Here is a 17,772-nt window from a genome sequence, read left to right as displayed (position 1 = left end):
CACAGGCATGAGGCCATGTTGCTTTTTCAAGAGATCAATCTCTTGTCAAGGGTCAATTCTTTCTCTGTGCTGAAACAGAAGACATCAGACATCATACTGGCTTTTTTTTTTTTTAGATTTTTGGACTTGATTTTATTTGAGTCAAGCAAAAACAGAGTTTACCCAAACTGAATTTTATAGATATATTAACTCTACTTGAGGTTTCAAAGACTTGTTTGAAATTGCAATATTTTAAATCTTGAGATAAATCATGCTGGTGTTCAAAAGAATAAAGATTTATGACGTTAAAAATTGAACTCAAACTTCTGCAGAATCTATATGAATATACTTCAAATTCAGAACAACCTGGGATGAAATTCAGTCATTAAAAAAAGCAGCTTGTAGGAAGACCAGTGAACCTTGAAAAGGCAACACCTTATCAAGTGGAGAAATTATTAATAGCTCCAAAACAGTAGAATAAAAAACAGCTCCTGAAACGGACAATGACGTTGAGTGTAGGAATGAAAAGCATGCATCAGAAATTTGCATATTTATATTATCTGAAGAACAGTGAACAGAATATGTTGAGTGGTGGTAAAAATGCATGGTGGCAGAACTCATTATGTGCTGTATTGGGTCATAACTAATGGCCAGAAAAAAAAATGGTGCAGACCCCTTTGTCCTGTTTACCACAGCCAACGCACTACAGCTGACTGCACTAAATGAGCAGAAGCAACGGCGCAGTCTGTGCCAACTTTTTCTCTCAGAGCAGAGATAAAAACTGCTGATTCCATCAAATAATGAATATTATTACAGTTGCTGAATAAGCTGGTGTAAAATATGTATGTAAATACAAGTCAGCGACTGATTCCTTCGTCTGGCTGGCATTACACGAAAACTGGTTCCTTCTCGATATCACAGTCAAGTGATGCGCAACCTCCGCAGCACAGACCAGACTGCACTTAACTATCATGACTACCTCTGCTGTTATAGCATGTTTTGTATATAGTACTTGTTTAAAGTTCATAAATACTTAAGACAGTTATCCATGCATTATTTGTAAAGGTATGAGTATTACACAGCAAAAATATCTGCGACTGCTGAACATGCCCTTTTAATATTAAAGTTTCTTGAATTATTGAGTCTCTATTGCTATTGGACCTGAATTTTAAAGTCCCCCTCTGCTGAAAAATGTGTTTTGCTTATTGTTACTTTGATGTCTGACCTTCACTGTGCAGAATGATGTATGCACAGAGTTTGACACTAGAAGGATGTTTTCACATTCATCTCCTGAAAGAGGAAAGGTGCTCTGTGCTTAAATCTGGGTCTGACTACGACTGCGACAACTACGAGCATAATTTGTAACATCACAGCTACTTTGTAAGCCAGTCATGGTCTGATGTGCAACTCACGCAAGTGTGATGTAGAAATTCAAAACCTCCATTGCACTGTGCACATACACTGAGAATAGACTTTCAGTACAGACATTTTGTGTCCACTAGTTTCTGATGTAAGACACAACATTGCACTTTAGGGGCCCCTAGTTTCACATCAGCATTCATGTGCAAATAACCCAGAATAAAAAGATGTCCCTCCCTGTGTGAGGCAGCAATGACGTGTACTCTAATGTGCATCTTTTAAATTCAGAAATGTAAAAAAAAAAAAAATCATGAACTCACAACAAAAAGAAGCAGCTGTTCTCAACTGGTGACCGTTACTAATGGACATGTGAGCTGACGTGTTCCCAATAGAGCTCCTAAGTATTCAGAGCACAGCGACTCAGCTGACATGTCCGCCCTCCTTTCCCCTGCTGGTGACCTTCACAGTGAAGCGCTCGGCAGACAGCTCTCAGATCAGGTATGGCCTTTAAAGATAAGTGGCTCTCGCTGGGCGCCACCACATCAGCCACTCAGGAGTTTGAGGAGGCAGAGGAGAGGTGACGCATGACACTCAGGGAGGTTAAGAAATTCAAAAAGGGGTGCCGGTGTGACCGTCCTGTCTCGGGACACTGTGAACAGTCTGATGATAGATACGAAGCTGCTGAGCTGACCTCAGACTGGACCAGATTCTGTCCTCATCCAGCCTTTATCAGGTCAAACAGGCAGACACATGTTTTGGTTTTTTATCAGCTTGAAGATATCAAAACAAGAATCCAGTACAGTATCTTAGGTGGCAGAGGAGAAATGAAAAGGGTGAAGCTGAGTGTCAGCTCTCCTCCCAGTATTCTGACATATAGTGCTGAACACCATAAGCTGGGATATGCATGACATTTAGAAACGTGTTAGTAGCTGCTTAAGAAAAAGGATTTGGGGGGGATTTACAAATGATTCCCTTGAGAGTTTTATTTCCGTTCCCTTTCTGACACTAAACTAAGCTGGATATTTTGGACTTAAATATTTGTTTAGCTTGTCGATGTTAAGCAACTTGAGTAAGCTCAAAATGAAAGACGTGTGGAAATAAAAGCTAAGTTTGAAAGTCCTGAACTGAAGGAATTAACAGATTATGACATTCAGTGTATTCTAACTTCAATAACCGCGATGCAAATGTGAAATCTAAATGTCAAAGGACATCCAGAGTCTATTGGTGAATATTAACACGTATTATCAGTGGGTTCACAAATGACAAAGTCTTTTGGTCCAGGAGTTTTGGTTGACTTTGTAAACAGATGGTACGATTTACAACAGCCAGCAGGCAGGACGACCATCAAGGGCATTTTACAGAGTCAATTATTCAGCACCGTCCTGAAAAATAATACATATTCAAAATCAGTAGCATATTGTCACAAGGCTATATATAGCACAGAAAAGAACACATTTATTTCTCACATGAGTAAAATGTTTCACAGCCTTGATGTCAAGGATAACATGATCTGCTGAGGTGCTAAATTTCAGTTTTCAGTTATACCAATAAAGATAAAAACTCCAGTCTCAGGAAAGGTATCCGCTAAAAGCAGAGATCTGTGTTGCAGTAGGAAATACAAAATACTCTGTAATTCTAGCTACCTCTGAAACTCATTTTACATAGTTTCAAGGGCTGCATTAGTATTGTACATTTCAGTCACAAACACAATAAATATAGCGACTAGGTAAGCAACTAAGACTAAGTAAGCAAGCTAAAGATCCACATATTTACCTCTCAGAAGTTTGTGTAGACCAAAACAGAACAATAAGGCCAGTGTATATTGGCATTTGTACATTTGTCAAGTGTCCAGAAACACTTCTCTAAATGAATGCAATTGCTCCATGTCTACTGGATGTGCAAATACAGCAGGCAAATATTTGCTAATATGTCAGACAAATTGGGTCTGTGTCTATCAGACTCTTTGAGTTCTTCTGTCCTCCATGGGCAATAAATCAATTAATGCTGATTGAAGTAAGTAAGAAGTCAGCTAGTACTAGCTTGTACTAGATATATTGAAAACCGAGAATAACTCATCATAATAAAGAAATAATTTGACTTCTTGAGCTCTAATGTAGAGTTTCTTACATTTCATCTTATCAGAATTTAAGTCAAAAACAGAAAATGAGAAAGACAAGCACACACAGCTTTCAGTTACTGCAACATCTGTTTCCTCTGCAGGTCATTTTGCACCAGTACTCAGCTGGACAGTTTGCTCTTTCATCAACTCACGACTGAAATCAATTTTGGTGGCTGCTTCTCGGAGAGAAAGAGGGGAGAACAGCTGTTCCCCTGTAGAGATAAGTGGAGACATGAACCAGGCCTGCGACTTTGTGAAAATAGGTAAAATGTCTTAATATCATGCAGATAAGCATGACATTTACATTGCATGAATCAATGACAGTCAGACAGAGCAGCAAACTGTTGGTCTAATGTGTAAAATAATGGATCAAGTACTTCAGCTGTTAAATATCTGCTAGAGTGCACTCAGAACTCTGACATTTTGTGTTTTTAACTTAAGTATAAAAACCAGTAGAAATCTGCCTGCATCACAGTCACAGCTTGTCATTTTATCAGCTTCACGAAAGCAGATCTTACCAAATATATCAGAAAGGGAAGAGTAGCGATATGGACGCATTATTGTAAATTACATATCACGTAAGCAAAGGGAATATACTGTTAGCTGTCCAAAAAAACTTCTTACAAATAAAACATCTTTTAAGCTACAGCTTACATAGCTTACATTTAAGCTTAAGCGCATCACTGAGATGATGTTCCATATTCATGCTCAAGACTACAAACACAAACACTTTGCTTGGAAATTTCTCCACAAAATGCACCCAAAAAAAAAAAAAAGAAAAGAAAAAAATAGCGAAAAGATGACAGCGTTTGTTAGAGCAAGCAACACAAAGCAGAGTTGGCCTGCATGTGGGATTCTCTTGAATCTACAGTATGAGCTTAGCAGCCCACACAGCACTGCCCAGGAGATCAGTATGTATTCCTCTGATATGGTGTTCTCTGCAGCTCGGAGGATTGGTTTTATAGAGCATACCACTATTTGACAACTGGGTTCAACCATGAAAATAATAGTTGCAAGTTACTCACAGTCATGTATAGTGCTTTGCAAGAGAGCATCTTTTAAACAGCGTATTATATTATTGGAGGCTGTTTTTCCTTAACAAATGACTTAAAAGTCTGTAAAATGTTTGCTGAGACCTAGATTTGTATTTTCTAAATCCTGAAGGAAAATTATACTTGTGCTTTAATCACATGTAGAATAATACATTTAGCAAGAGATTTATTTCCTTTGTGACAGACAGAGCTAGAAAAAAGAGACTGACTGAGGATGTGCTGGCACCTGGCTGCGTGTTTCTTCTTTTCTTCTTTTCTGTCTTGGGCAGCGGCTCACATGATGGCCGAGCGTGGTGTGCAGTCTCAACTGTGACTCAGTCGTCCCTCCCCCCTCCCCCCGGAGAAGGTGACCTCTTTAAAATTCTCTCGCAGGCATCTGAACTGCGTCGTTGTCACGGGATGCCCAAAGCTGAGCGTGACACCAAAGGCGAGACTCAGAAAAAGTCACTGAACCTACTTCAGAGAAATCTCCCAAAAATCTCGGAGCTTATATGTGGCTCCACAAAAGAAGAAGGTTTTCAGTGGGCAATGCTCACAGAGCCAGTGAAATAAAAAGGATTAAAGCTGCCAAATGACAGTAAAAGGACACTTTTGAGTACAATTAGCCTAACAACGCCTACTCCCGATGCAGACCAATGCAGATAACAGCTCCCTGTTCCAAATTAGCTGAACTGCAAAGAACCCTGCACCCCCACACCACCCACTCCTGCCAAATCCCTGATCAGTGCTAATCAAACAGATTATTACTTATCTAATGACAGCTGCAAAGTTGCTAACAGAATGTTGAGCATTTCTCTTCCTGTTTCCTTTCATCTTTTATGCAAGTTTTATCTCATTAAGTGATTCATGAACTTTTCTTGCACTTAAAGATGAATCAGATTCCGAAGTCACATAAAGACTTAAAGAGAAAGAGAGTAACAAACACATGCAGCATACATATTTATTTGAACCACATACAAAGAAATGGAGCAGGCTGGCTCTTGCCCATCACTGAGAGCTGCACTAACTGCCTGTTCTTTTTCTGCTCTCCTATAAAAAACCCTCCTCCGTCTCTTAAGCAAATAAAAATGGCGTTTTTCTCTTGGGCAAACAGGGAAGCGCACATCACATCAATCTCTTTCATAATGCAAAAAGACTACTGTTTTAATGGCCTTGCGTTATCCTGAAAGCAAGTGTCGTGCAATAGATGAGAAGCAACCCTGAGACACGAGTCAAGGCATAAACAGAGCAGTGCCTAATAAAGCTGAGGGGCTCTCTATTAGTCACCTGGTTTCTTATTCAGCCATATAAAGTGCTAAGGTTAGAGCAGATTAGATAAGACAAGCTGAATCTTAGAGGAAAAAGGAAGGGGGGCGGGGGGCGAGGGGGGCTCTGAATTCATGAAGTAAAAAAAAAACAAAAAACATTTGGTGCATCTGACAGCACGTCTGACAGCGCTTGGCCCTCTGTGCCATTTGCTGTTTTCTGACGCAGGAGAGGCACAAAGGCTTTGCTGACTCCTCTGTTCCTTCCCTCACTCTTCGCCTCCGTACAGTTTCATTTTCTTTTCTATTCATTTGAAGATGCTGCTATTCCTCCTTCCGCAAGGAGCCGAGACAACAATGTTGAGCTGAGGAGAGGAGAAAATCTTTGCTCCAGCCGAAATAAACCTCTTGCTCCTGAGCTGCTCGCACTGTGTTCTCCCTGAAGCCGGCAGGAGGGAGCAGACATTTAAAATACTAGTGGGATAAGTGGGAATCACACCTGGTGGTTAAAGGTCACTGATTAGATAATCAATGATTTAAAGTACTCTGTGTATTGATTTCTATTTTTTTTAAGTGGCAGATTTATGAGTAGAAAGGCAATAAGCACTGATTGTATGTTATTAATGGTGAAAGATATAACAAGTATGATTGATCAAGCTTCAGGCTGCTTGTTGACAAGATTTCAAGATGTTTTCAGGTTAATTCTCCTTATAACAAACACAAGTAAGTGAGACTGGCTGTGTCTATAGTTATTTCTATTGCTAAGCAAAGCTGCAGCAGGTTGGCACAGGCAGCTTTTCTATCATAGACACAGCAAAAGGTGTTGCACACTGACACAGAGCTAAGCTTGTACTTCCTGTACAACACACATTTCATTGTCAGACTGTCAATCTCGTCTAGCTACACTCATCTCTATACATCTTGCAATAAGGTGTTTTTCCACCTCTCGCTCTTCTTGAGGTAATTACAGTAATGAGTGAAGGGAGATCTCTGTGACATTGTGAGGCAATGATGCTTCATGGAAAAATGTTACATCCATCAAAGTGTACATTAATCCTAAACTATAGACATTTAATACTGGGCTTCAGATCATCATACAGCCTCCTGATGACCAAACTGTATCAGGGTGATTGAGTTGTGATTGAGATTAAGTTGCATTGAGACATGACAGATTAAAAGAAAAAACAGCACTAAGTGTCTAGTAAATATGGCTGGACAATATCACAATATTTACTGCAAAAAAATATACACTTAGCAACCATTTATACTATTTGCACTGTTTAGCAGGACTACTTTATGGTAATATTGGATTTTGTATATGATTTGTGCATGAATTTGATACTTTGTCAAGTATTTAATTTGCTGGATTAGTCAAAAACAGACACTCCTGTCTGCTTATTTTATTTTACTATATGATACATATTGATATTGTGATATAAAATGACATATATTGTCAGAGTAGATTTTATCTATATTGCCCTCCACCACCCACCACTGCCACTAGAGCTATACTGAAGGGATGAACACAATTCTTCCAAAAGATATTTCCTTATTTGGTATTTTGATGATGGCAGTTGAGAGCACTGTTGAACACGCTGCTCCATAATCTCATATAGGTTTTTAGTTGGGTTAAGATCTGGTGTATGCCACAGTAGGAGAAGCACAGGTGTAAATAATAAAACTAATGATGGGACACCAAATGTCTGCGGTGAAAAAAGATTATTCAGTAACCCCTGTATAAAAGCATCTGCATTAAGTTTCTCCACTCATTTATGCAGGTTTATCCTTTGATTTGTCATCCATCTATATGTTAACTATATAACATTGTAAGGATACAGTATTAATAAGAGAATACATGAATGATAAATAAAAGAAGAAATGAGGCAAAGCTTGCAGTACTGAAGGCATGCGGAGAACTATGATGGATGGGAGCTGTCCAAGGTCCTGAAACAATGATCTCTGCACTGAGACAAGAGCTCTTTCCTCCAAACTAGCTACACGGGGATACTGATCACTGTAAAAGGATCTGTTCACAGTTTTTCAAGTCTGTCTTAAAACAACAGTCTGGTGTCCATATGAACACTGAAAGAGGTTTTCCTTGCTGTAATCATTCCTCCTGTTCATACTGGCTGTCAAAAGATCCCCTTCAAATGCACTTTCAATGTAAGTGATGGGGGCCAAAATCCACAGTGTGTCCACACAGTCATTCTGAGCAAAAATGTGAGGCTTTAGCACTGCTATAGTGCTACTGCAGTGGAAGTATAGTAACAAAAAAAGGAAGTTTGGCACTAAAAAGACTAACGTTGAAAGATATCTACTTGATTTGACCAATTTGGACAGCTGAAGCTTCATATTAGCTCCAGATACATTTTTAAATACAGTTTTGCACAAAAGAAGGACTGTGGCCCCTGCAAAATTTGTGAATGGACACAGAAAGCAGCGGAAAGGTGACATCATTCTGGGAAAACATTCTCAAAATGTAGATTTTCTTTCCACTCTTGTTGGGTTTAGCAATGCATACAACACAGATTGTTGCAGTAATGACTTTCTTCACATATATTGGAGGGCTGAGCTGGTCTATAATGATACCAAACACTGTAATTCCCCTTTTCAAGCAAAGAACAAAGATTTTCAAAGTGACGGAGCTGTTTAAAGTTATGTAATGTCTTTCTGAAGGTTGCTGTAGCTACACTAATGTGGTACATTCTCTGCCTTGCTAAGCCTGTCGGCCAATCTGTTCAATGGAGAAGATGTGTTTTCATATTTGAAAGAAAGCATGTTTGTAACAAGCAGCTGCGCTCATTTAACGTCGTGCTTCATGGTGGTCTGGGTCTACAATTCACAAATGATCCATGCTGAGCAATGAAAGCATCAAATTTAAACTTCCTTGGCTGGAAAACTCTAGAAAATGTTTGGTATTCTGCATAAATAATTCACATGGATCATTTGGTCGATACAATGGGCTCAGTGCTGCAGTATGAAGCAGAATGTCTGCAGCTTACATGTTGTTTGATGTTGTGTTCAGGCTTCTCAGCCTCTGCATGCGTGGATGTTCATGGATCAATTGGGTGTGCTTGATAACAGAGGAGGTTTGGTTCATGCAGAAACACTAAGAGACAGCTAACGCCTCAGCTGTATCTTCTCAGTGAATGCACACCACCCTTTGAGGTTTTCACCAATAAGGTCACTGCACACACACACACACATGCAGCACCTAAACTGCCTTTCCAAACACACTCTATTCCCAGCTGTAAATCTAAAGGCAATCTGATTCCCACGGAGAATCTAAAATTCAGTCAACACTGACTCAGAGAGCATTCTCAAAAGCATGGAGTCACATAAATATGTTCTCTGTAGGAAAACAAAAGCAAGAAGGCACTGCTTTCGTTTGAGTTTATTAAATTTGACATAGTCCTGTCTAAACTCTCTGATTTTTTTTTTTTTTTCAAAGTGGCAGTCTCGTGCTTTCTCATCTGCATCTCTTTGTTTTCAGAATCCTTTGAAAACCTAGAAAAGCACATTTCAGTCACTACTTGGCTCTTCTGTTACATGTGTATCCCAGTTATGCTCTCCTTTGCTCTTTCTATGTTCTCTACGTGGCATAATAGAGTCCTTGAATGGAGGGACAACAGCTCTCCTGTAGCGGAGGTGCTTGATTGATGAATCTCTGCCACAGTCCCAATATTAGGGCCTGGGAGGAAAATACTGTTTACCCACAGAGGGGTGGGTCAAGGCCTATTGATATGTGTCTGTCTCCAAGTGAAGGTGCAGTTAGGTGTTCACAGAGTGGAACAGCTGCTTTGTGCTATTCGGCCTCTCTTTGTCTGTCTCTCTCTCCCACTCTCTGTTAATGAGCCTGTGTGCCTAGCTGCTGAGTGCAGCTCTTTAGCAGTGTGCAATTAATCAGACATTTCCTTGCAGAGACGAAACCAACCAGACATTCAGCAGCAGGGCAGTGTGATTACACACCGAATGCAAATTCTCCACCATCCCGACCATCCCCATTTGTCAGAGGGGCAGGAGAATGTAGGAAAAAGCTGCAGTTAAGGTTGTTAGATTGTATTCCTTCTTTTTGATGGCAACAAAAAGAAATTAAGATCTAGTTTGCATTATGCAAATTATATGAATCAGGAGGATAACATTAGACAGGAAGATCTCAATATGTTAAATGCTAAATATAAAAAAAAGCTGCACAATGGCAATTTAATACTGTAGCCATTACACTTTAGGACCAGAACAACATCAGAAAACTGAATAAGTATCCATTACTGCCTTGGTCAAAATATCTAGAGGTCATCATAAAGGAGAGGAGTAGGACAGAGGTGCAAACTGTAATGCAATACAATAGTCTCCCAAAATATCAAAGGAAGGAAGGAAGAACATGCTGTACCTCTCGTAATATTTCTGTAATGAAACGAAGATTCTCAAAATCACCCCCAAGACACACATTAGAAGAAGTGATTTTATCTACTGAGACACTAATGTCTTGTGGAGATGTTTTCTGATTTTATATTTCACGACACAAGTTGGACTGTGCAATCTTTGTTTTCTTGGAGCCTGTCTGTAGAGGTCATTAAAAGCTCAAGGCACTTAGACGCCGCTACTTGGTCTCTATCTTGGTTAAACCAGCTATCAGGATTACCAAAACACATTTTTATACAGTGTGTTGTGCTGAGATTCTTTTTAAAATAAATGTTTTGTTAATTACTGAAATACTGTGTGTTTTAATTCTGTATTAGGATTTGTCAAAGGTTATTGCACTACAAAGTCTGTAAGTGGCATGGAAAGCATACTATGGTACTCTTTGTTAAGCAGTACATGCAGTTTGAAGTAAATTAGCAAAACATGAAAAAACCTGGTGTGGTCCTACTCTCTGTGGCCAGCTGGTAATGCCCAGATGTTCCTCGGTTCAAGAGGTCATTTCTGCCAGCAGCCATTAGGCTGTTTAATGAGGACATTTCATAGCCAGTGCATCCAGCATAAAAAGGTGATGTTGCACTGCAGCAGATAAACATGACTTTAATGGCCCACGTGTGTAAAGGTGTGAAAGAAAATCAGTTTTGTCTTTCTCATGCTTCTCCTGGATCTGTATTTTTGTGCTTCATCAGTTTCCCCTTTTGTATCAGTGATGTTCATCAAACGATCCATTCTTCTAATGAGATGTAGGCTGCACAAAACAGTAACAGACTCCTGTAAAAAGCAGCAGTGGGAGACAAACTCCACTCATTATTTAGGAATCATTATTTATGTCAGCTAAAGCACTTTAGATCAGTACAATACTGCTGTCAGAGGGAGGCATCTCCGACATGAAAGAGCAGCTGAATCTATTTGATGTCAATACCGTTTCCAATTTGAAATACATATTGAAAATTAAATGCACGCATGAGTACATTAAGTGGTATCTCTGGGTATTTTATTTTCTATTACAGTCAAAATCCCATCATACAGATACTGTTTTGATGGTAGTTATGCCTTTAGGCTATCATAAAAAAATCCCTCTTATGGTGTGTGATGAAAGGGAAGACTGAGTCCACTTCCCCAACATCTACAGCGAGGGATCGACAGTTTTCATTTTAATGATTTTTCCAATTTCAAGCTGACTTTAAGACACCCTTGCTTTCGTTCTGATGAAACGCTCTGTTCAGATGTGGCAAGTGTCTTGTTAAGGGACAGACATTACACATATCATTGTAAAATGCCTCTGCAGCATATTCCTGTCATATTCTCCCACAAACTATCAACACACACTCACACGAGCATCTCTCCAGAGCCCCCTGCTAGTCCCTCTCCAGCCCTAAATAGAGCCCTTTCCCTATAATGAAGATTAAACTGACATTTGGATGAGCGGTGGCTATATTGCTCCAGAGCTTTGACAGGGAGGAGCGAGCTGGGACTGTCAGCCAAAATAGGATGGCTAACTAGCCTCTCAGCAAACACAAGCTGTGCAGCATGTGGGAGTCCATCCTAAACTACAGTGTTTACACTGTGTCTCGCTGTGGAAAATGGGCAGAGTGTTACAGATGGTGGCCCGTCACTCTCGACACAGCAGGTGAAAGACGCCAACAAAGTCAAGCGGAGCTGTAAGGGCCACATCAGGATGCACTTTTGAGAAGTTGATTGTAGCGAGGAGAGGCTATAAACTCCCTAATCATTTTGTCTTGAGCACGCCAGCCAACTAATTATCAGCTTCTGCAATGTGCCACAGAAACACAGATACACACCGGCCAGATCAACGAAACCAAGGTCCCATCCCCCAGTTTGTGAGAAATAACAGCCTCCTTAATATGGTCAAACATGCCTCTGAACTTGTATGTCACAATTATGGAAGTGTTATGTGAGTAGAGACAGGTTTCAAGAGGCTTTTACTTAGTGCCAGATTAATATACATTTGCTTAAAATACTACCAGAAATAGTGTTAAACTTTAAAAATGCACAAAATGGCTCTGTGTGAATCTGTTTCATGACTGAGAGGTAGATTAGACACCCACCTGAAATGGAGATATGTAAAGTGAGGCGGGGGAAGTGAAAAAAGAGTGCTCTTGTCCTAGAAATGCTCTATGTCAGTTTAAAAATACTTGGAATGCACAGTTCTGAACAATTTGGCACATTTACCAGCAGCAACTGCACCCAGAAAATCTCTACATCTACTGATACATTTGAAATACAAGTAACATGACTCAAATTCACAAATGGCATTACATCATACAGTATATCTTTGTTGCTACTAACAGTCTGTGACCCGCTTGCGGTCAAAAAAATCCACACAGACAGATTGTTATGCTCTACAGATGCTGACCCTCAGAGGACTACCAAGTCTGTAAATAGTTGGCCTACATGAAGAGAGCGGGAGGCCGTAAAGCAGAGTTAGTTAGAGTATGTTGTGCTCTGTCTTTATATAATCCAATTACAGCTAAATGATAATCAGAAAGTGCTGAGGATTAGAGGCTCAGGCGGCTAGAGTCGTACTACGGCAGCATATCGGCAGCACCTGTGAATGACTCATTCCTCGGAAGCAAGGAGCTACTGAATGCCTTTCCAAGCAGCATTCAGCCACATAGTGAAGCATTTTAGAATCATTACTGGCAAAGATTAAAATGTATCAGACTACTTAGAATGAGAATTGGGGATGAGGGATTTACATATTAAAGACTGATCATATACACTATATAATAACTGTATGAGCAGGGCTTTCTTGAGCAATCAGATGTTCCGCACTACTAGTCTGTCCTCTGCTGAATGTTGGCTTGTGGTGTTTGCACAGGTGTGTGTGTGTTTAACTTTCCCAGAGAGCTGCTCTTACCTCTGTCAGTGTCATAAAGGTAGACAAACTTCTCCCACTTGTAATGGTCCAGGAGACTGAGAACAGCTCCTCGCAAGCCAGGCCTCATCTGGATGACAAACTGCACGTCAGCATCGATGGGGAAGCTAGGCGTAATGAAGGAGGTGTGCAGCGCCCCGCAGAAGGAGGTCAGCGTATTCATGGACTTCCTGTCGTAGAAGCCGAAGATGGCGTAAACTCCCCGGGAGAACTGAGAGCAGACTGGAGACAGAGACAGAGAGCAGGTTCATAAACAGTCATTTATGATCAGCTCGTCCTTCAGTCAGGAAGAATGACAACAAACAACACAAACTGGCCGTTAAAACAAAGTTGAGGTCCCAATTTCATAACATATTGAAAGTTCAAATTGACAAATGTAGTGGGTAAAAAATGTACAACGAGAGTGAATTTGTGATGGCATTAATCTTCCAAGTGAGGCAGCGACTATCTGAATAAATGGGTGCCATGTGGGATGTCCGCTCCCCATGGCCATGCTCTGCTGCCCAGTGCCCTTCAGTTCTCCTTGGTCTAAATGCAACTGCTTGGGTAATCAACTAGAAATAATGGGGAAATCAGTACACTGGCCACAGACTCTTAATGGACAAATACCCTGAAACATGAGCATGCAAATGTGCAAGCACTCGGCTGTGCTGCAGTATAAAAGATTTATAACAAGCCCTATCTGCCGCCATCTGCGGGCCTAAGGAAATGAGCTCCGGCCATAAACACTGAGACATCAGGCACTTGGTCTTACAAGACGTTAACTATTTCATTTTATTTGTTCATAATAAATGGTTTAATAATACTGAGCATGACTGAATCAGGGACATCACCCTTGTATTAATGTTAGTAATAACTGAAGCAAATGCTGGTCAACCCAGTACAGCTGCTCTGATATTTCTGACCCTCTGCTACATGCAGATCACAACACTGCTCACTGCAACTATTATTATCTATCTGGGTTTAATGAGGTGTCCTGTTTTGAGAATATGTAGGCTTGAATCCAGTTACTCTGAGGAAACTTCATCCTGTAACATACTGTGTTCATTTCTAGCTAATATTCGGGAAACATATTAGCAACAAGGAACTATACTTAACATAAATGTACTTTAGATACAATTGGTTAATGAAACAAGAGTAAGAGTCTACAGCAATGCTATCGGCTGTACTAAAGCACAGTTGTTCTTTGAGCTTAATGCTAACGTCAGCATGCTAACACACCCACAATGACAATAATAACATGCTGATTTTTAGGAGGTATAACGTTTACCATATTAATCATCTTAGTTGAGCATGTTAGCATGCTAACATTTACCACTAAACACAAAGTGTAGCTGAGGTTGATGGAAATGTTGTTAGTTTTGCAGGTATTTAGTCATGTGCATACCAAATATCATGGCAATCCATAGTTTTTCACTCAAAACAAAATCTCACGGTGGAGCTAGAGGTAAAGTCATTAGATAACCAAAATCATTGGGGTACATCATTTGGGAACAATTTATATATTTGTACAAGATTTGGTGTCAATCCGTCCAGTAGCTAAATGTTGAGATATGTCACTGGATAAGTGAAAACTAGCTCTGAGTGCAGGCGTCAGCTAATCACCAGTCTTAGGATTCATCCTCTGCGATTGTGTCTGTACATAATTCCATGGTAATTCATCCAATAGCTGTTGAGCTAATTCTGGACCAAAGTTGTGGACCAGCTGATTGATATTGCCAACCATAGAGCCCTTCCACTGGCATGGCTGAAATGCAAGTGCTGCATGTGTTCTTCAATAGTTGCCTCTGCTCAGCTTGACTTTTCCATTAAGACAAACATTCACTCGCCCACACATTCTTGATAGCTCGGTTCAGTCATCTTTCCCTCTATCATTTTATTATTCCTCCATCCCTCCATTTTCTCAGTCTTCGACTTAACTCAGCACACATGTCAGATATGCTGAAGAGTATTGAAAGGCCAGGGAGACACCGGTGTAAGAACTAAACAAGCACAGGCATCCACAGAAATAAGACAGCTGCACCTGTTTGGTATTACCGACAGAAGATAATGCTATAATCAAGGGCAGAATCTTCCAAGGACTCTTGAATCATTGTGTTACATCTAAAGGACAAATTGAGCTTCATTTCAAGGACACAATGAATCCTTTCCTAAACAATTAAATAAACATCTGCCTTCCTAAACAGAAAAATGTCAGAGCAGACGACTCTGACTACTCAGTGTTTGATTCAGTATGCATCACAGTTGCTCCTTTTGGGATAACATTACTTACTGTAACACTACACCAATCCTCCTTTAATTATAGATTTGTAAATTTCTTCTGCAACAATATTCAGCTCATGTCAGCCATGGAGAAAAGAAAGCAGCCATAAAATTAACACCTCTGAGCTCATCCAACATCACCCAATTCTGTTCTCAAAATGGCAGCAATAGCTTTTGTTTGTCAAGGTTAAATAGGCAGCCCATTCTCCTAAAGGACTAATGAAATCATATATTTGGGCTCATGAAGCAGTAAACACTAGTCAACTACAGTAAATTCCTGATCCTGGTCAGCAATGAAGATAAGCATCATTTACTTTATTACAGAGAGGAAGTGGAGCTATTTTTTTTTTTTTGCACTGCAGGCTCTGTGCATTTCTGTTCAGAATACTAACACAGACTCTATCTGCATGATTAATATCCAACTGGAAAAATCCATCTCTCGTCACTGTCTGTCAACTTCCATCTCATTTTCTCTGTCACCTGACACATCTGCCTGTCATTGTTGTCACTACTTCTGCTTCTCAACTCGGATACAGTTGCTTTCTTCTTTTCCCCCTCACCCTCCATTTCTCTGCTTCCTCCTCAGCTCTCACCACCTTGTTAAAGTTAACAGGTAGAAGCAGCAGCGAGAAGCAACGCCGTCTCCCAGAAACCCAGGGCTTTGCAGCTTTGAGGGTCTCTGCTGTAGACAGCTGGGGAATCATAAAACTCGCTGACGTAGGGGTGAACCTGTAGTGTGTGTGCACCGCAGAGCCGAGCCTACAAAGTGAATTCTTAAAGCTCTATTGCTGGGGAGGAATAGAGGGGAGCTGCTGTCCTTGCCTGAAAAGGGAACACCACACGCAGCGAGGAAATCAAACTTTATGCATATAAAAAAACGAGAATGAGAAAAGGGATAGAAGAGTCACACCGAGATGCAGAGGTGAACTTTCTCAGACTGAGTCACTGGTGGGAGCCTTGAGGTAACAGAGGATTGGATACCACACTTGGACAAAGTGAGGACAATGGCTTTACTTTTTGTGACGATAATAAATAACCTGTTTATGCATGCACGCTGCTGCCTGATGGGAAGTTATTTTTCTACTGCTGTCTAAAGATCAGTGCCTCCAGCGATACAAAAGGAGAAGAGATCAGCAGGACTTCGGTTCGGTTGCCTGAGGGAGAGGGAGGCTGCGTCAGTCTCAACCACACGGGGATACCTGTCCTTTCCTGTGCTGGGGTCACATATTCAGTGAGAGAGGAAGGCAGAGGACACGGCAACAAACATGCAGCCGCTGTCCCAACTTATAAAGAATGGGGTCAAAGACGATTAGTTCTATTATTATATGGACAGAAGGATAGGAAGAAGATATTTGTAACTTTAAGCTTAATAAAGACCATTCAGATCAATTCAAAGCACCACACAATAAATACACCATATATGCACTAGACTAAGTGTGTAAGGTAAGGCTTCTTTCCTGCCCTTGCACTCAAAAACATCTGAATACAATAACGGGGACAGTCATGATACCTGTCCCTCTTGATGTCCTGTGCTGATCAGTTACTTTAGAGAAACTGCATGAATCTGAGCATCTGCACACCAGAGAGTCCAAAAGCTTAGATAAGAGCCCATAAGAATGTAAGTTACCTCATATTAGTTGTGAATTAGTCTTTAAAGATCCCCTTCAGACATGTAAACAATAAAAATACTCTGCTTAGAATAATAACTTGTGAATGATTTGAATGAATGTTTTTTTCAACAAAAAAAAATCCACAAAATCTCCTCCTTCTATCTCATTAAAAATCCAGAATCTATGATCTATGCAAGTATGTTTAATTTCAAAAGTTCAACTCCCCCATCACTCAAAAATGTGTTTTGCTTCTTGTTCCTTCACATGGATGTTTTACCTTCACTGTGTAAAATGATATATGTACAGAGTTTGACACCAGAAGGCTGTTTTTACATTCATCTGCTAAAAGTAGGAACTCTCTCTGTGCTAATCTGATTTTAAAAGGTGGGCCTACGAGCATGATTTGTGACATCACAACTAGTTTGGAGCCAATCCTGGTCCACTATGCAACTTACACAAGTGTGATGTGGAAACTTGAAATCTCCAGTTCACATACACTGAAAATAGACTTTACAGTGAAGCAGGAGACAACTTGTGTCCAAAAGTTAAACCTTTGAAATTAACCTACTTGCTTATTCATAGATTCTGGATTTTTCAATGAGGGTGAAGGAGTAGATGCCATTTTAAGGATTTTAATTAGGTAATTGGACTTTTTTGTGGAAAAACCATATTAGACACAGAGTATTTTTATATAACTTAAAATATGTCTGGAGGGGATCTTTAAGCTCCTGGATACAAGATATCCTCAACTTCACTGAAAAGTCCATTCTGAGTGAATGTGCACTAGAGGTTTACTACCAATCGTGCTGGTACGTACACCCCATGAACT

General features: G+C 40.2%; 1 protein-coding gene across 10 annotated transcripts in view; it reads right to left on the bottom strand.

Moving 5' to 3' along the window:
- Positions 1 to 17,772, bottom strand: part of gria3a (glutamate receptor, ionotropic, AMPA 3a) — a 71,200-nt gene that overhangs the window by 43,785 nt on the left and 9,643 nt on the right. For all 10 annotated transcript variants that reach the window (XM_042430392.1, XM_042430388.1, XM_042430387.1 and 7 more), the window contains exon 3: positions 13,054 to 13,293. In XM_042430392.1, coding sequence (XP_042286326.1) covers positions 13,054 to 13,293 — 240 coding nt within the window. The remainder of the gene's footprint in view (positions 1 to 13,053; positions 13,294 to 17,772) is intronic.

Source organism: Thunnus maccoyii, chromosome 13 (genome assembly GCF_910596095.1).
Source record: "Thunnus maccoyii chromosome 13, fThuMac1.1, whole genome shotgun sequence".
Classification (NCBI taxonomy): domain Eukaryota; kingdom Metazoa; phylum Chordata; class Actinopteri; order Scombriformes; family Scombridae; genus Thunnus; species Thunnus maccoyii.
This window is presented reverse-complemented; position numbering and strand designations above follow the sequence as displayed.